Here is a 19,870-nt window from a genome sequence, read left to right on the forward strand (position 1 = left end):
GACTTGAGGATTTTCTATGTTTTATTTTAAATATAATGTAATGTAAATTAGGAACTAAAAAACTATCCTATCTCCTAAACTTCTGGTAGTCTTGTACATGAGCTCGAGCGTAGTTGCTTCTAACTCTTAATATGCTGACCTTGGCTCTCCAGAAGATGGATTCACAGGATAATGTTAACTCTGCTGTGTTTTTCTTGTTTAATCCCGATCCTACTTTTAATTTTCGGTCCTTCCTAAAACAATGCAAGAACAGTGTACATCATATTGGATTAAATATATAGATCATACATTGTTTATTACAGAAGTAGCAAATATGTTTGGTTTATATAAAATGTGTGTAATGTTTACAGTTTACTTTATTCCCATTTTTCTTTAGCGTGAGACTTCTCATGATACAGCAGTTTATTTTTTTTTTGGCACACTTCAGCTTCTTTTGTACTTCCCTATGTCTCTTAAACTGTTGTCTTTTCCCACCCTCCGTCTTTTCTATCCATGTTATAATTTCTTGCATGCTTTGCTTTCTTCTGTTTTTCCTCAGTTTTTCCATCCTAAGGTCCGTAGGGGCGTGGAGGGATTTCTTAAATGTGTGTCCTTCCATGAACTTCCCTTCCTCTCCTAGGTTCCTATCACCACTTCTGGTGCATTTTTGCCTCTAAGGGAGCAAGACTTCAACCCTTTTGTTTCTAGGTTCCTAAAGATGGTACGCATGTTCATTGGTATGTGCTTTCTTTGCAGTGAGACCAAACTTTGAGGAAGGTGGGACAGCAACAACGGGGAGGAAGCATGAGTTTATACGCTCTGAGAGCGAGAACTGGCGCATCTTCAGGGAGGAACAAAATGGGGAAGATGATGATGGAGGCTGGCGACTGGCTGGGTCACGGAGGGATGGTGAGAGGTGGCGCCCTCACAGTCCAGGTGAGAGGAGATCAGAGAGAAGTGCAGCCATGGTTATAGGGAAGGGGCAGCGGGTGAATCAGGGCATGGGGAAAGCAGAGGAATGGGAGGTGGCATAAAGTTTGGGACAAAACCAGGTAAAGTTCATGTGGTTTTGGTCATTAAATACTGTTTTGGCATACATGGGGCTCTTGATCATAAAATTATGTGCCTTTGATTTCTTTTTAATGTCTTTAATACCCTAACATATTTAAGGGAACAATATTTTTCAGGTGTGCGCTTGTCTGTGTTGTGCTCCAGGTATGTAAAGCCTTGTCTGTGTTGTGTGCCAGGTGTGTTATGTGCCTGGTAAAATCAGGGGTTTTTTAATAGTACTGTTTCTCTGTGGCTATGATGCTGAGGGGAGAGAAATTACCCACATTAGGTAGCATATCTAAGGCTGCAGAGTGATGCTGACACTAAACCATTCAGGTTGTTGGGCTCTTTCTTGCAATGCCAGGAGGCATCCTTGGAAAATCTCAACATATGTTGCTCTATGCATCTTGTAGTTAGTTACAGGATGTCTTGTGTTGCTAAATTTCAGTTTGGTGTTACTCTCCCCTTCCATGGCATGACAAAGTCAGTCTGGGTCACTTGTTTTCCATTGCTGGAGTTGCAGGAGAAATACAAAGCAGAACTTGGTATTTGAGTAGTATGGCTGAAACACTTTTATTTGTTTTTTCCTTCTACTTGGAAAAGATGCTGCTAGCCCGTCATACCTGTTGTGAGATCTTGGTTTTGGGTGTCTTTTGGCTGCAGGAGGCTTCTGGGGAGCCAAGGAAGGATTGTGGCTCTGCTACTGTTACACCTTCATAGGGAAGCAAAGGCAACGTGGGACACTGGGGCTGAGGTGGACAACTTCATTTCATCAATTAAAAAAAGTCACACTTGCTCTTACAGTGGGCCTATCACCCTTTTCAACATCCCAAAGGAGTTTCAGTACTGCAGGGACTGTGAGCAACCATTACCTCTGTTCCTAACCCTCTCCACAGCTATGTATTATGCTGCCCTCAAACAACTGTTAGCTTGTACTAAAATTTAGCAGTGAGCCCAAGGCTAGATTTATTACCAGATGTTTTCTATTTAGAGCAGGGCTAGGGGGCAAATTTTGAAGAATGTAATTTTCTTTTCATCAGTGTTTGGTCACGATCATTCATTAGACACTGCTGCTTTGTTAGATAGCTCAGATGACATCAGGCCAGCTATGATTGTACCTCATGATGATCAGATGCAGCATGATACTCAGGAGTGGAGTGTTTTGAAAACAAGAGCCTGCACGCTTTAGCTTTAAAGGAAGCGTAGATCTCAAAGTTCAGAAGTTCATTCATGTCTTGAACTTTTTTGGAAGTTGTTCTGAGGAAGGTTTTGAAAATTCATTTTACTTCCCTCATAGGAAATACTACTGCTTATTTGAATTTTTGCTGTAGGAGACCACTAACCTGACTTCACTTACAAGTTAGTTTTAGCAGGTATAATCAAAAGCCGAAGAATTTTGTGAATCTGCAGAGAAATTGCTAATTTTGAGATAGATTGAGTTGACAGCTGTATTGTTCTAGTCTCTCTGCTTTGGTCAGAGCTGTATTTGAATGCTCCTGTTAGTAGTAGCCACAGGACCATCGAAATGGTTTTAATGGTTTTATTCTTGCTTTAAACAATGAGTTTAACTCAAATTGGCATGGCTTAAACTACTTCTTTGTACTTATTCTGCTGTTAGGTAATAGTACTAATCATGTGTCCTGCTAAAAATAGAGAAATGTCTTCAGAGTACTGTCGTCATTGTTCAGCTGGACCTTCCTCTGGCTTAGCTCTGCATACTCCCTACTAGACCGTATGCTGCTTGCTTTTTTCTTTTGGGTGAGAACAGTTTAGAAGAACGTAGCAGTTGTCAGGCTTGAGTTTATCTTCTGTTGTTAAGTAAAGAATACTGTGCTTCCCACAGGCCATTGTTTTTCCAGCTTTTGAATTCCTCTTGCTCCTTCAGCTGTGTTTACTGCAGGATGGCTGACCTAAATCTGCTAGTTTTGTGCTTCTTTTGAATAGACACAAAGGATCAAGAGGATGGACTGCTTATGCTGAAGCAGTCTTGTGCCCCTTAGTATAGCTTCCTAGATTCTGTGGTCTGATTTAATGTAGCTCAAGTGAACTCCCTTGACATAGTTGAAGGGATCTGTCAAGTGTCCATGCTGTGTTTAAACTCACATGGCTATGCCTCATATGAAGTTGAGGGATCTTCTGACTATTGGTAGTAAAGTGAAGAAGCAGATCAGACTTCTCCTTAAAATAGACAAGTGTTAATGCTTTTTTCATTCTACTGCTTAATTCAGAAGGATGTAAACTTGTGTGGTTTTGCAGCATGAAAACTGCCTGGATTGCATGACCAGGCTTTTACAGTCAGTGTTTATGGGGTTTTCTACTTTTTCTACTACTGTCTGTGTACTAGGACTCGTAAGTCTGATGAGAAGACATTTTTCCTTGGCTTATACAATGGAGAAGTTGTTTTGCTAGTTGTTCTGGGTAAAAAATGTGGTACTGCTGCTACTGTAGATGTGAAATAGGATCTTTAGACCGGGTTCACTATCTTTTAGAAGAATGTGACCATAGCTTTAAATTCACTGGTTGCTTCAAACTTCTCTTGATTTTTTTTTAACCCATCTTTTTAATGACTGCTTACCTAAAAAGCCCCTTCTTTCTATTGTTTCAGTTCTTGCAATGATTGCCTTTTAAATTTGCTGAGCAAGTCCATTTTATCAGATACCTATACACACCTTTTTTGGTCTCAAAACTAGTGAATTATATACAGATGTTTCTGGTTTTGGTTTTTTGTTACTAAGTCATCCTTAAGGAATAGATATCATGTCATCTCGCCTAAAATTTTCTCTGATATGATAAGATTTTGTGGTTTTGTTTAAGCAGCTCTATTAAGATCTTTTTCCTGAAAAGCATTTTAGAGAGGCTTTGTAATCTTATATAAAGATTTTTTTTTTGGTTGCTGCTTTTTTGAAAGCTTTTGAAATTAATCTTGGTTCACTCCATTTTCAGAATAAACTGCTGTGAATCAAGTAGACTACTTATCTTTTGGGCATTGTGCTTTGTGCTTCTTAAAGCAACTGAAGTATATTCGAGAATCTTGCTCTAAAATTGAGCAAAATAAAAATTAGTTCATATACGATATATGCCAAAAAAGTAATATGTGTACTATTCCCTTGTCTTTTGTTTAGTGTGTAGTATTGTTTTGTTTACTGTTGTTTTAGTATACATTGGAAATTTCTTTTCTGAATTAGAGAATATAACTTTTATAAGATAAATAGCTGTTAATAATTGAGACTAAGGTGTACTCGGAATTCCTGAAGCAGCCAGTAGGCTTTTTTCCACCTGTAATGCCACCATAAATTGCAGGGGGTGAATTTAGTTTAAAATAATTTCTTTTAACTTGGAATCTTGATCATGTAAGTGGTGCCTAATGGTACTACAGGACTGAATTTAAAGCTGTGTTTGTGCCCTAACTGTTGGTTAAACACCTTTTAGGTAAGAAGGTAAGATTTGTCTTTACTGTTGGCTTGCTTTAAAGATTGGCAGCCCTGTACTTCACACCTGAGTTGCTCGCTATATTCTAACTAGGCTTTTATAAATTTTTGTTGTTATTAAGAAACAAGGGCATGTGTCTGCTCCACTTATCTCTTCTTTTTGCCTGCCCACCTAGCTCTGAAAATATATTGGCTATAAAAGGAAGTTGTGTGACTAAATCTTTGCAAGCAGACCATATGGTACACAAAACCTCATTAAGTTCTTAATTTGAACTTTGAAGATACCTGGAATTAACAAGATGCTTAGAATTCACCTCAAAACCCATGTTTCTGGGTCCCACTATGAAGAGCCCGTGCTCCTGGTGTAAGGATGTGAGCTGTGTAAAAATAATTGAGGCTTTTCTCAATGTGTGGTCTCAAGATGGCCCATTTACGGCTGTATAGAAAGTTCTTAATACCAAATTTTCCTCTTTTATATAAGAGAGCTGAGGAAGAGATGTTCAGCTGTTTGTGGGCCCCAGGATAGCAAACAGGCAGAGACACTAATCTGTTTGTACGATATGACATTGCCAGGTTCAGGCCATAGCTCTGTTTTTCCACATATTGGGAAACCTGACGCAGACAGTGCTGGCTGTGCTGAGGACATGTCTGCCCGTGGTTTTAATCAAAAATCCAGTCTGGCTGTCAGCAACCTGTCACGCGTAAACCTCGGCAAAAGCTGTCTGATTCCAAAGGAAGTCCTGCTTTTGATGTGTTGCTGTTTCTGATGAGGAGGGGGGAAGTAAACTTAACACTGCTTCTGGTGCCATGTCAGTGGAATTTCAGTGCCTTTTCTTTCGGGTAGACTGTGTTGTTCTACTTAGTTGCTGATTGCTCCCAGAGATGCTTTTGTTCTTTTAAAATTGAGCAGCATTTTAATGAGGTGTGCATATGTATGACTCGCCTGAAAAGATGACCCTTAGAAACATGCACCTCCGGAGTTTGCCCTAAGTTGAAGGCCAGGGTGCTGTGGGCAGAGGTGCACGGGGCATGATTCAGGCATCCTCTTCTGAAGAGGATGCATGAAATGGTTATTACTTCATAGAATCATAGAATACCAGTTTGGAAGGGACCCCAAAGATCATCTGGTCCGACCTTTCTTGGAAAAAGCATGGTCTAGGCAAGATGACCCAGCACCCTGTCCAGCTGAATCTTAAAAGTGTCCAAAAGTGTACTTGAGCTCTCTGGAGTGCTTTTACTCTGTTAGTGCCTCTTCAGTGAGCCCTTGTCTTTGCTTACATATTTTTCGAGAAGTTATTGATGAACAAGAGGTTGACATAACAGGCCTAAGATGTTAAGAACTACTTTAAAGCAGGGAGAAAAGATGGTGTAAGTGCAAGCTTACTGTGCCTTATGTATTACTTTAATGACATTAAAAAGATTGCCTCGGAACACTGATTTGACAGTTTTGCATACCAAAAATGTGATTTGTTTCGAAGGCGTAACTAGAGGCATAGATTAAGTTACACAGTAGAATTATTTGCAAATAAGCACATACGGTATAGTGAAGGCCTTGTTCAAGTCTAACCTTTTGTGTTTCCTTGATCAAATATAATCTTAAAGTTCATAGTGTTTCTAGGAGGAGTTTGTTTTATGTTTCCTGTATTTGTGAGACAAAGTTGGATTTTTGCATATTAATACTTAGGGTTGATGTGGAATCATTCCTCATTCATATGAAGCAGATGGAACAGAGGACACTGTTTCTCCTCTTTACTGTGACTTCTTTTGGTAGCCATTAGATGGACAGTAAGACCGTACTGATTTCACAAATTCTGAGACAAAAAAAATATTATTTTTTTTTTCCTGAAAAGAACACAGCCACCACTAAAAGCACTGATAACTAAGGTGCTTTCATTTTTGCTTTGCAGATTTCTGGTAAAGAGAACTTCTGTTGGATGGAAGGCTGTTTACAATCCTTTCACTCCCAATTTGTTTTCCTTAGCAGCAAGTTTTTTACAGTTTAAATAACATTATTGCAGTCAGAAGATTTTAAGCTTGGCTGAATGAAGATGTCTTCTGAATAGATTAGAAAGAAAAGTGAAATAAAATGTATATTTGAATTTGGAAAGTTTTCCTTCTTTTCTTATCATTCCAAGTTCAGTATTCTATGGCTAAAAAAATTACCATTCAAGAGACTTAACAGTCCTTTCAAAAGTATTTGAACAGTCATCAGTCCATTTTTCGTGTATATGCACTAAAGTGTCTCTGAGGGCAAGAGGAAAAAAGCATGGGTGGTTTGTTCAAGATGTGACTTTTGCAGATTGCCTGAAAGAAAATATAAAATTTTATATGTGTAAAGATTGCAAAAAAGATTTAAGTTAATGATGGCTGGTAAATTCAATCAGCATCTAGTGTCACTTGTCTTATTCTGTTGATCCAGCATGTTTTAGATTACGTAGCCCAACCTTTCTTAGCCTTACATGGTTTTTTTAATGCTCATGATGCACTTTATAATGTGGGGATATACAGTGGACGATATTTGAAAGTCTCCTGCTTAATGGTAAGGTACTCCTTTTCTTTCCCTTGTCCTTTAAGATGCCTGATGGTACCCTGTAGGGGCTTTCTGAATTTCTGTCACTGTTTGCCATCTCTTCACCCACCCCTTCACCCTTCCAAGTAAGCTACTTACCCTCAAAACTGTCTTGTAAAGTTACTTTCCCCCCACTTTACATGGCCCTCGTTCTGCAGGCTGGCGAGAGCACATGGAGCGACGGCGGAGGTTTGAATTCGATTTCCGGGAACGAGATGATGAACGGGGTTATCGACGAGTACGGTGTGGGAGTGGCAGCATGGATGACGACAGGGACAGTCTCCCTGAGTGGTGCTTAGAAGATGCAGAAGAAGAAATGGGAACATTTGACTCCTCTGGAGCATTTCTCTCTCTAAAGGTGAAAAGCTGGCTTGGGCCCTTTGTTCACTTTGAGCAAATGTCCTTTTATGTCAGGTGGATTATGGATGGTTATGTTGACTTTGTAGAAGGTGCAGAAGGAGCCAATCCCTGAGGAACAGGAGATGGACTTCCGACCTGTGGAGGAAGGGGAAGAAAGATCTGACTCTGAAGGGAGCCACAATGAAGAAGCCAAAGATCATGAAAAGACCACCAAGAAGGAGGGGGAGAAAGCAGATAGAGTAGTGGCAGGTAAGGAGTACTTCTCATGCATCTGTTCTATGTTGCAGTGTAGAATTTCCATTAATTCAGTTACATAGAACCATGCAATGTTACAGAAGCAGTGGAAGAAGCAGTCCAGGCGTCTTCACCGGCTGCCAGGTCAGATACCCCACCAAAATCCCAGCCTCCAGACCCACTGCAGACGAGCCTTTTTGAAAGGAAGGAAGAGTCTGTGCCAGAAAGAACAGAAAAAACAGAAGATAAAGAGAATCGAACGGAGAATACACCGCCAGCCAAAATGTCCAACAGAGGGGAAGGTAATAAATTTGATAAATTTAGTAAGCTTCCATTACTTGTTGTGGTTAGTCTTGGTGTCTTTTAAGAGTCAAGGACTGGATTATGGTGATGAAAAGACAGAATTCACCAACTGGTCTGTAAATACAGGATTTGTTGGATATGCCATCTCAAATTCTTGCAGTGCACTGGTACTTCACATAGCAATGCAGTCTAGAGAAACAGGAGCTAGTTGTGGATGTGTCTCGTTGTGGTAGAGCAGATCAGTCTGGACAAATGTACGTGGCCAGGGAACAGGATATGCTGAAATGCGCTGAGTTCTGCAATGTTAGAACTAAACTGTTTGTTCCTTGAAGTTGGGTTGGGTGCCTGTGCTGTAAACAGTACCAGTGTGCAGTCAAACATAGTGGAAGATCTGAAAAAACTTTTGCTTTGATGCTAATTTTGAGGTGTTGAATGTTTTCTACAGTAAGTTCCTTAAAAGTAATTTTAATTTATGTTAAAGATAATGAACTAATTTTAACATTTTTCTTTAGATTTGGCTTCTGTTGCTCAACCTTTGCCACAGATTTCTGCAGACACAGCTTCTCCTGCTCATCTTTCTCCTCCTGTTTCCAATTCAAATCCTGCTCTGCGGCCAGTTCAGACACCTGTCACAGCTGCTCCAGGCATGGGCAACATTCCCACTGACCCAGATGATGAAGAGGGCCTCAAACACCTAGAGCAGGTAAAATTTCTCAAATTCCTTTGTTGTTGACAATCGTGAGACTGGAGGGATGTGGAATGCAAAAAATATTTGAAGCTCATGAAAACATAAATGCAACTGAAACTTTACACTCCACGGTGTATACTGAAAGCTAGTTTTCTTCCCTCCATTATTTTTTTGGAGAATAATTCAAGCCTATGTAGTATTTTTCTGAATAAGGGTACCCAGTGTTAAAGAGCTAGAGACCCTAGTGTTTATGACCACTGTCAAGTAGTCTTACATTTGTCTTGAGAAACCATAAAACAGTATGCCCAATATGTTTTTAAAAACCCAAACAATAAAAAACCGTAAATGAAGTGCAAACTATGCTCATGAGTTTAGTGACTGCTGGGATGTTGAGCATTTTTTTACGCTACTGCTCCCATACCTGTTGTATTTCCATTGCTTGTAATTCCTGGTACACTCATGAGCACTAGGTAGTACAAGGTGGTTGTATCTGGCACACTCATTTTCAAATCTATAAGCACACATCTAACGCTTGTATTCCTTGCTGGTTTTGATGTCTCCTGCAGCAAGCAGAGAAAATGGTGGCATACCTACAGGACAGTGCCCTTGATGATGAAAGGCTAGCAGCAAAAATTCAAGAGCACAGAGCAAAGGGTTCCTCTATGCCATTGTTCCATGAAGCCATGCAGAAGTGGTACTACAAAGATCCACAAGGAGAAATTCAGGGTAGGTCTGTGCCCTTTACACTTCCTCTTCTGTTTCACAGAACTGTTAAGAGTTCTTCACAAAATTACCACGAACAGATACTGATGCTTGTTTTTACAAAAGCAGCACAGGGAATTTACCACTCTAGAATTAGGTTTTGAAAATAGAACTTCTACCCATCACTGCCCCCATCAGCTCAGCATTCCTAATGTCCAGAATTATGCTTTATTGTGGTGAAGGCTTGCCATCACTTCGTGTTTCTGTAAATTGAGGTTAGACTAAAACCTGTTTTTCATGCCAGTAGTTACTGAGATTTCCAGATAATAGCGGAAACAAGACAAGAACGTGACCATTCAGTTGCTTGTTGAAGAATCCATGAGAAACATTGAAATTGGTTTTCTAGTCTCGGCCTGAAGACTCAGGGAAGGGTAATTTGTTTAGAATCTAGAGCAAAGAGAAAACAAGTTTTCACAAGCCAGTGCTTGCTCATGATCTCAATTTAAATTGTACTTGCAGCCAGTGCATTATTAGTTCATATAATACCAACTGTTTCATGCCTGCAGTTTTTGCTTAAGAAATCTCACTATTTCTGCAATGAAAGTTGGAACAGGTCTTTCATATAGATACTTGCATCTTTGCTTTTAGAAAGTACTTATCTTTTGGAGGTCTCAGGGCTCTGTTTTAGCAGCTGCTTAGCTGCCTCCCAAAAATGCAATTAAAGCAGTGAGTTCCTTGCTGTACTTCACTAAGTAGTAGTTGCTAATGCTGTTTAGTGTGAATGACTTCCTCAGCTGTGAACTCTAGATAGGATCTGGGGGGATGTTATCTGTGGGATCTGTGCCAATCTCTTGTCTGCAGGTATTACACATCTTCAGGGTTTTCTTCTCACCCCTCTAAAGGATGTTAACTGTAAAGCATTTTTATTTGCTCAGTGTGCTTTAAACTGTATGTTAGTTGCTGCTGGGTGTTTATTGCTCAGTGATGATCTAACATATTTTTTATTGGAGTAAGTACTACTTTGTTTACTTCTGGAGGTCACATTCACTCCCACATAATTTTTTCTTGGGATACCTCTTGTGGTTTCATATTCTCTAGGAGGAATTACCTTCTACAGATACTTCTTACAGAGAAGGCAAGAATTACTGAATGTTCTTGCTTTTCAGAAGCTATTTTTGCAAAACTTGTATTTATGTGGTTCTTACTCTAATCTATTTTTCTATACTGGTTTTGTGTCCATTTGGATATGTGAAATTGGTGTAGGAGTCCTCCTTTGAAGGGAGTGACTAAAATCTCAGGAAAGAAGAGAAGAGAAAGTGTAGCTTTCTGAGGAAGAGAAACTGCTTTCCTCATCTGAAAAAAATATAATCGTCCACTCAGAGGTGGATCTGCTTGCCTGCTAAGTTTCAGAAGCAAAACTTCTGTAAAACATACCAATTCCTCCAATTTGAAGGCAAGAAACAGGCTAAGATTGTTTAGTTACCTGTGCAGTATGTGGGGGGGAAAGTAGCGCTTGTGCTTTTAGCAGTATCTGCTAACTGCCAGTGCTGAAACTGGAAATTGCAACTGTTGTCAACCTGATGCTGAGCCTGAAGTGTAGTGAGCTTTGAGAGGCAGGATGTGTGTTAGCTGGACCAAGCTCCACACCACCGTGGCTGCTTGGCTTTCATCTCGGAGCTGACTCGTCTCCTTCCAATGCATGGTAAAAGCACTTCTTATTAAAGACTATCTGGGCAAATGCTGTAGCCGCTGTAGGACTCTAGATATTTGCATTGACACTCCAGCCCTGAATGTACTGTCTGCCTGGACGAGTGGGTGAGACGGACAGGAGCGCCTGATGCTAGGTACTGTGTTACTTTAACAAGCACCATGCTCTTTATTTCCAGTATGCTCACCTTGGCCTTACTTCCCTTTCCCTGCCCCATGTGTATTGGTTGATGTTATTTCAGGTCCTTTCAGTAATCAGGAGATGGCGGAGTGGTTCCAGGCTGGATACTTCACTATGTCACTGTTGGTTAAGAGAGCCTGTGATGAGACTTTCCAGCCGCTTGGAGACATCATGAAAATGTGGGGCAGGGTTCCCTTCACGCCAGGTCCAGCACCGCTTCCACATCTGGTAATTATGTGACAGTTACAGTATTCAAGTGGTCCTGTAGCAAATGGAAATTGAATTATTTACGTGTCAGCTGCTCTGTCTTGGAATTGCAGGTGTTCCAAGCACCAAAGTTGAACTCTGTGTTAAATTACCTTTTTAAGAGAAGAAAATACACTCAATTTAAAAATGTGTGTTTTGCCATATCTGTGGCTGGAAGGCTTGGTCCTGTGATGCATGAGTGCTGTGTACTTCACAGTCACCATACTACAGGCTTTGTAAATGTTGATCTCTGTCTAGGTATTTTTCTATTTTCTTTGTCTCTTCAGTTCAGAATGCAACTTTTACATTGCTTGTATTTGCCAATATACTACTGTTGTTATATATGTTATTAAAATAGAATGTTTTATTCCTAAACATAGGGCGAGCTGGACCAAGAGCGGCTGACTAGACAACAAGAGCTGGCCCTGATCCAAATGCAGCACCTCCAGTATCAGCATCTTTTAATACAGTAAGACTGCCAGTCTCAGAGATCTTCCAGTACCTGTGTTCTGCTCTGCATTTTTATCATCTGGGTTCAGTTTCTTGTCATTGTTTCCTTGGGCAATGGGGCTGGGAGTGCTTCACCTCCAACAGCAATAGCTTGCTTCCACAAACACCAGAGGCTCAGTAGTCTACAGGATTAGGAGAGAGTATGGCTGCCTCAGGCACACTTCTCAGAGTCTCTTTGGGTGTCAGGCATGGCTACTTCGGTGAGACCTGCTATATAGGTAACTGTTGGGGCCAAACTGAATCCCAGCTATCTGTGTAATGCAGTTTGGATGGTTTGGAGTCAGGGGAAGGCTACACATCTTTTGAAGTGGAGATGGAGAAGGCAGAACTTATTTTTAGACTGCTTGCTCAGCTTTTTGAAGATCAGTGGAAGGTAACTGCTGGAGAAAGCAGTTTGTCATCCATTTTGCCAAAGTTGTCAGTTGTTAGGAACCAGCCAGAACTAACTTGTTTTGCAGGAGCTTGGAGAAAAGAAAGCAATCAGATAGGGGTCCTGAAATCATGTGTCATGATTATGCTTTTTGAATACCGCTTGTCTGCTTATGACTTGATAAGGCAAGAGCCTGCCCCTGTACTAAGGGATGTCTTGACATACTGGGGCAGAGACTGATTTGTGTAGGTGGGCAGTCATCCAAGCCAGATTAATTTGAGCAATCTGTATGTAATTTGTAGGGAAAGGGAAGTAGTGTTGCACAAATTACAAGAGACACATTGGACAGCAATAACCAGTTGACATAGTTGAGGGTGAAGAGAAATTTGGTTCTGCTCATGTGGGCCAGTGTGTTGTATTCTTGTATTTTGATTCTTTCCAAGGCCCCATTCTGTGGTTTCCTCTAGTACTTAGCATGTACTTTATATAGGTCAGTGGGCATTAGTCCTGGAGGATGAATCTATGTGCAACTTCTGCAACTTGGGCATTAAGCAAGTGAACAAATACCAGTGATTCTCTGCTTTTCTTTTGAAGGCAACAATATGCACAGGTGCTGGCTCAGCAGCAAAAGGCAGCCCTCTCATCCCAGCAGCAGCAGCAGCTCGCTATTCTCTTGCAACAGTTCCAGGCCCTGAAGATGAGGTGAGTTAGCCCAGACTTGAACTGAATACCATTCTTCCTCTACTCCAACTTGTATATGATGATAATTGAATCTTGTTGGTGGTCTATCCAATCTAAGTTTGTTCATATTTGAGCATTACATGTTTTTAAAATTGTGTGAATATGGAACAGTTGTGGGATGTTGAGTACTTCTTTGGATATGTAGCCTTTACCTCAGAGAATGTTTATGAAAATGAGAGAAAATCCTGTAGTTGAAATCATACCTTTTTGGCAAATCTGTTGTGCTGGTAACAGAATGGCTTTGCCATTTGAGTTCTGCAATAATAGATGCTTGTTCCTCAAACTAGCAAATGCAAAACTGTAGCGGTAGCTGGCTTAGCCCTTGACTTGGCAGCAGGGATGAGATGAGCAAGAACTCTGCAAGCAACTAGTGTTGTCCACATCATATTTTTGTTTTAAATAGAGGTGTGGAAGGAAAGGAGTATGTTACAAGTTACTGAATCTCATGCGTGTTCAGAGCACTCCTCTCCCTGGAAGTGGCATGCTGACTCTTCCTGTTGGTATTACAGAATATCTGAACAGAACATGATGCCACCTGTTACAAGGTCTGTGTCAGTGCCGGACACTGGCTCAATATGGGAACTTCAGTCAGCTTCACAACCTACAGGTAAGATGCTTAGCATGTGTCTGATCTGTTGAGAAAAGTTCATGGATTAAGAGCCAGCATCTTTGAGATGATTGCTCCCCTTTTGACACTAGGGGAAATGATTTCTGCGTCAGTATTTAACTGGTTCAGGTTACTTTGCCTTGCAGTTTAAATTCCATTTGAGAGCTGTGAAGAACATGGTAATTTTTCCGATGGTTATGGGATGTCTCGATCCAGAGTGGTTGAGTGTGATATTATAAAGGCATTCTGTTCTGATGGGAGGAGTTTGAATAGCTGGTTCTTGCCTAGAATTTTGTAGGAAACCCAGCCTTGCTTCAGTAACGGACAAGCCTTGTTCTACAGGAAGATAAGGTGGCCCTCTACTGACGAAGAATAATGTGTTATCATGATTTTAATTCATAAAACATAGTAACAGCATACACAAGGTTTTCCCCTTTCAGTTGTGTTTTGTTGATGTGCTTATTTTTGCTTGTCAATGTTTGTTTTCTTCACTATCTAGTCTGGGAAGGAAGCAGTGTCTGGGATCTCCCCATTGATACTGCAGCTCAGGGACCAGCTCTAGAACAACTTCAGCAGCTCGAGAAGGCCAAAGCTGCAAAGGTCAGAAACCGTTTTGTACTGTAAGAAGTTGGGATTGCTGTTCTGCAATGTAACTGTGTTTCTTGAGCAAATGGAAGACTTATTAGCTCTTCAATCTTCAGACCACTCTGTACCATTTTGATTAGATTTTCGTGGAAAACACCATAAAGAGAAAAGGGGTTATAGAAACCAGTTATGAAATCCTTGTGGACTGCTGTTAGGAAACCATTTCTGTGAAGGTACTACTGACCTCCAAAGTAGTGGTTGTGTGTTTTACACTTGTGATTAAAAAACTCTTCGCTAGCCACCTCTTCTAAAATGGGATCATCATGAGCTGTCATGCCAAACCCTGAGTAGGAGCAGGTAGTTGTTCTCTTAATCCTTGCATCTTTTCACCAGAATTGGTTTGGGAAGTTGTAAGTCCTATTTGTTGGGGTTGTTTGACACTTACTCTAGTATTAAATTATTTTTGTAAGTTTGAACCTGTATGATTCTGTACATTTCCTGAAACCGATTACTTTATGGTGTCTGCAAAGCAACTCGCTACTAGCTTCTAAAGTCAGAGGTTATTTTAAGGAGCAGATGTAGAAAGACTGACTAGAGAACTGGTGTTCGTTACAGAACAGAAACTGTCAGAAATTGTTCTAGACTATTTCAGGAATCTGACCCCGGTAGGCAGCCAGCTGATAGGTAAAATTACACTTAAGGGAGAGCATCTGTCAGAGGCTTCATCTGTTACGTTGTTAGTATAATCTCAGCAGAGTTGCCCTAAGAAATGGTGTAGGAATACGTTACCTGCATCTGAGTATAGTTTTATGTGAATTGTAGCTAGAGCAAGAGAGGAGAGAAGTGGAAATGAGGGCCAAACGAGAGGAAGAGGAGAGGAAAAGGCAGGAGGAGCTTCGGAGGCAACAAGAAGAGCTACTTAGGAGACAGCAGGAAGATGAGAGGAAACGACGGGAAGAAGAAGAACTGGCCCGCAGGAAGCAAGTGAGTTTCCTCAATGTAGTTAATCTCTAATTAATTTTAATACTTTATAAAACTCACTTTAAGAATCCTGTTGGGTCTGATTAATCTTTGGTAGGTGTGTATGAAGACAGTTCTAATATTTTTCATGTGAGTATATGAAATGATACTTCTGTTCTTGATTTTAAGTCTAAGAGCCCAAATTGCAAGCTGAGAAGTGGGCATTGGTGGTTCACTTTGAGATAGGTTCCTGTTTGTGAGCCAAGAGGCTTTATTCCATGTGGAATATTCCATTCCAACTTCTTAGTGTCAATATTAGACTTTAGTTAGTTGCCCAGTTATGGTATGTTCAATTTTTATTCACCATTTGTGCAGTCCAGTGTTTTGATAAGGGTATGTTCTGGAGTAGACTGGAGCTTGAGCAGCTGTTTCAAATGAATAAAATATAGAGGGCTATAGTGGAAAGAAAGTGATGTAACATTTAGCTTATTTTTTCCCTGTTGCTTTTTTAACTTAGTAAGTAGTTTTTTGAGTAAATGATTATCTGGGTTGTGTCATAGTCTGTCAGCTTTATTTTCTTGAGTTGATATTTGGGAAAGGATGTAGTCTGGACAAGCAGATTTGTTAAAATGAGTTGTGTGATCTGTGTTGCAGTAGGAGAATGATTGTAGGAGTTGTGGTATGTTCTTAATCTTACAAGAATACAAAATGGAGACATTCGTAGCTTGATGTTTCTGGCGTTTACTTTCTGAATTCTGTATGGAAGAAAGATTAGTTGTTCTTTAGTGTCGTAGGAGGGAAAGACAGTGAAAGTTTTCACTCTACATATGAGGGATAAGGGTAAGCACATTGAGCTTATTCACTGAGAAGTCAATAAATGACCTGTAAAGTAGCACATGAATAATAGGTGAAAGTAATGAATAATTCTGTCCTTTATTTTCGGTGTGCTTAGGTAGGCAGTTGTAAAGCGTGTTTCCTGTTTTAAGGATCAGACACTTCTGAGGAAGCCTCTAGAATCTTTAGTTTTATTTGTAAAGTTAGTCATAGACCTCTGTTCACTCAGTGTTTGGGTTTTGTCACTGAAGATCTATTTTAACAGACTGCAGTATGATATGTAGTTAGCTTTCATGGTATCTTTAAGAATCAAGTCTGTAAATAAATGGCTCCTTGCTTTAATTTATCTGCTTTGTGTACAGCAAGTCATTATGGTATACAGTGGAAAAGCGTCGTTTGATGCTTGAGTTCAAGCTTTACTGTAGCATTAAAGCAATAATACACTCAAAAGTTTAACTTTTGAGTTAAGTTGCCTTAGATCTGTTTTACTAATAACTAATTTTTTAGCTGATCACCTGGTAACTCAATGTGTGTCATCCATGGTGGCTTCAAATAAATAAATAGAATTGTGTTGTTCTTTTTCAGACTAACAGTTTTGCTACTGTGTATAACTACTTAGAAATGTCCATTAAATTCCAAAGTTTTTTGTCCACTTTGGATTTGTACAGCATACAATCTGACTCTCCCTTTCTGAGATGTCATGGGAAGTGATTGTTTACAAGGAGGAAGCAGAATGGGGTTGAAAAGCAGTAACAGCAAGTATCTTAGTTCATTACCAATGGAATAATTGCCACAATGCTTAATTCTGAGCAGTAATGTCTTGAAAAGGTAACAAAGAGTTTAAGCACTTCTCTGGAAAGAGAAAATAATATTGTATTCTGTATTTAAAAGAAAAGAAACTGGTCTAATATTTGAATCTGACTTCTGTACTGGAAGGCATTGTAGAATCAGGGATGAACTGATTTATTAGCATGGATTTATACAGAGGAGATGATGCTTAACAAATTTGATTAACTTCTTTTGAGGAGATGACAGTGAGAGCTGAGAGGGGTGAAGCAGTAGACTTAATCTGCCTGGACTTCAGGAAGGCTTTTGATGTAATACTGCATAAAAGACTAGTATATAAGGTTAGTAAATATGCTGTTGATGGTGAATTCTAAATAAAAAAAGTAACTAATAGAAATTAAATTCTCTAGGATGAAATGTCATACCAAATGTTGAATCCAGTTCTGTTCATAGTTTTCATCAATTTCTTGCACTGTAGAATTGCAAACAGTAATGCCCAGCTTGTGTAGCTCCTGTATTTCTTTTGTTTCTGGTCTGATATCTTCTATTTTGTAATGATTGATTGCTTTCAGGAACAAAATTTGAGGTTTAATAATTAGCTAATAATTGTTTTCTCCCTTTAAAGTACCTGGCTCAAAGATGAGATCCACAAAACAAAAAAGATTTGTAAGCCCTAGTAACATAGACAAGCAGAATTGCAAGTGTTACTAACTGCAAAAAATTCCATAATACTTAAGAATCCAGAGCCTATTGAAATGGGGATTGCTACTTAATGATTTTCTGCAATATTACAGATATATTAAAAGATCTGAAATAAGTTGTCTGTACAGCAAGATACTTGTGCTTGAAAACAATTATTAGAAAAGATGCTAAAGAATATTGGGATTCTCTTGGAGCAGGAAGCCATGAATGTGGGAGCAGTAAGAGCCAAAGGAATGAGTCTGTTTCCCATACATGTCAGTGGCAGAAAGCTGGAGAGCTTTGAATGGTTTTGGTCACATGCTCAAACAAAAACATTGAATAATTCAAAGATACAGAAATAAATATTAAGACAACCTTTTCTATATCTGTGAAGAGTAGGAAAATTACATCAGCCACATGGTTCCTGGGTTTTCATAATCTTGCAGATAGGGTTTTTTTTATCCCTTGCATGGGTGCAGCACTCTTCATCTTCAGTACTCTAGGGGAGAGAAGTGGTTTTTTTTTTAAAACTGCTGTCATTCAGCAGTGTCTCTCCTGGCATGCCTGAGCAAGGAGGAGATCCCTACAGCTTTATTAACGGCAATTTCTAGCCTCATTTCCCAAAGGGAAAGTAGGGCAGAGATGCCAGTGAACTGCTGTCGTGTAGGAGGACTTGGTGACTGCGCATCTCTCTCAGGTACTACATGTGCTGTCAGTGACTAGTGCCGACCAACCCCCCCGGCCTGGCTGGCAACTAGGCATCCTGAGCTGAGATCCTGGTGTGTGGTCTCTAGTCAAACCAAGCAGACTGGCACAGCTCCAGCCTCCTCAGTAGACTTTTTCAGTAAAAGGAACAACAAGCAGAAATTTTTCAGCACTTGTATTGGGGACACTTGATTACTGTGACTTGACTGCATGTGTCCAATTAATACAGCTACGGCCCAAGTTACAAAAATGGTCCAGGTGTTGTGTGTTGTGCTTGAAGCTTTTGTGAATATGACAAATCAAGGACTTGATTAATGAGAAAATGATTCACAAGCTACTGTTTCATGTCTAGCTAGTGGAAGAAACACTTACTGCACTTACATTTAGCGCTAAACCACTTAAGTGATATACAGGAATACAAATTACTTCTTGGCTTGCAGCCAGCAGCTCCTCAGTCCATAGAATTCTTCCCAAACGTACTCTGTCTACTGACAGTTACATTGTAGACATCTGAAATCAGAGAGAAACCTGGTCCAGTTGTTCTGTGAACTGTATTGCAGTTTATACTATGTGTATATGAAAGTTGGGTATCAGATTTAATAAAAGGGTCTTAGATGTCAGAATTAACTTCCTTGATTTACCAGAATTCAAAATTTATATCCATTCTGCACAATTAGTCTCCCTTCATCCTGTGAATAATGTATTACTTGTAAAAAAAACTTGTAAGAGTACGATTGCACAGTACTGATTGTTCAAAAGGAAAATGTATTTATAAAAGCTTAAACAAGTTCTTGTCCAAAAAGTAGGATCTGCAGGTTGAGCTGGTAGGATAAGTCAGAAAGGGGAGAGAAGAATAGAAAGGATGAAAAGCAGGGTGGCCTTAACACAGCTGCTGGACTTCAGAGATCAGAAAAGGCAGCAGAACCCAAGGCTATTTTATGCAAGGGAAAGTCAGAACAGGGGGAAGAGTTGCACACATGCCCTCCTGGTTAACAGTATACAGGAAACCGGCCAGAGGTTGCTTGTGCCCTATTCCTCCAAAAAACAAGTAGCAGAATGGAGAAATTTCTGTTTATGTTGATCTTCAGAGCAGTAGGAAAGGCTGCTGATGTTTTATTTTTAAGAAAATAATTTCACTACTTGGAAAGCAAACCATAATTTATTGGAAGCTGTTTAAATTAGGGATAGCCCAAAATCAAAGTCCTCAAGAGACCGTTTGTTGCCCACAACATTTAAATAGTATAGGAATAGCCCAGTCAAAACCCTTTCACGGAGTTCCACATCTCTGAGACTTCCAAAGGTTACAGTGTCCTTAAGTGCACTGGGTTTCTTCAGCTTATTTCTGGTGTTTGGAGATGTGGTTTGAGTTTTGTAGTGCACTTGAGTAGTCACTGTTTAGAAACTCCTGTAAGTAGGAAAAGCTTCCAACTAATAGCTCACACACACACAAAAAAAAGGAATTGATGATACCCACACATTAAAATATGCATATATGTTAAAGTACAGTTAGTACATATTGGAAAGAGAAGTCTCACCCTTTGTTTTCATTCTCAACATCATTCTTTTTAAAACCAAAGATAGGCGATTTCCTGTGTTTCTGTTTTCATTAAAATCATTTATATACGAGATGCACATTGCATCAAA

At 39.8% G+C, this 19,870-nt stretch overlaps 1 protein-coding gene across 1 annotated transcript in view; it reads left to right on the top strand.

The window, feature by feature from the left end:
• Positions 1-19,870, top strand: part of GIGYF2 (GRB10 interacting GYF protein 2) — a 76,951-nt gene that overhangs the window by 47,046 nt on the left and 10,035 nt on the right. Inside the window, exons 8-19 of the mRNA XM_074833519.1 lie at positions 736-915; positions 7,185-7,384; positions 7,473-7,635; positions 7,722-7,922; positions 8,436-8,626; positions 9,178-9,337; positions 11,263-11,429; positions 11,828-11,916; positions 12,922-13,029; positions 13,578-13,675; positions 14,175-14,275; positions 15,083-15,244. Coding sequence (XP_074689620.1) covers positions 736-915; positions 7,185-7,384; positions 7,473-7,635; positions 7,722-7,922; positions 8,436-8,626; positions 9,178-9,337; positions 11,263-11,429; positions 11,828-11,916; positions 12,922-13,029; positions 13,578-13,675; positions 14,175-14,275; positions 15,083-15,244 — 1,820 coding nt within the window. The remainder of the gene's footprint in view (positions 1-735; positions 916-7,184; positions 7,385-7,472; positions 7,636-7,721; positions 7,923-8,435; positions 8,627-9,177; positions 9,338-11,262; positions 11,430-11,827; positions 11,917-12,921; positions 13,030-13,577; positions 13,676-14,174; positions 14,276-15,082; positions 15,245-19,870) is intronic.

This window comes from Strix aluco, chromosome 9 (assembly GCF_031877795.1).
Source record: "Strix aluco isolate bStrAlu1 chromosome 9, bStrAlu1.hap1, whole genome shotgun sequence".
Taxonomy (NCBI): Eukaryota; Metazoa; Chordata; class Aves; order Strigiformes; family Strigidae; genus Strix; species Strix aluco.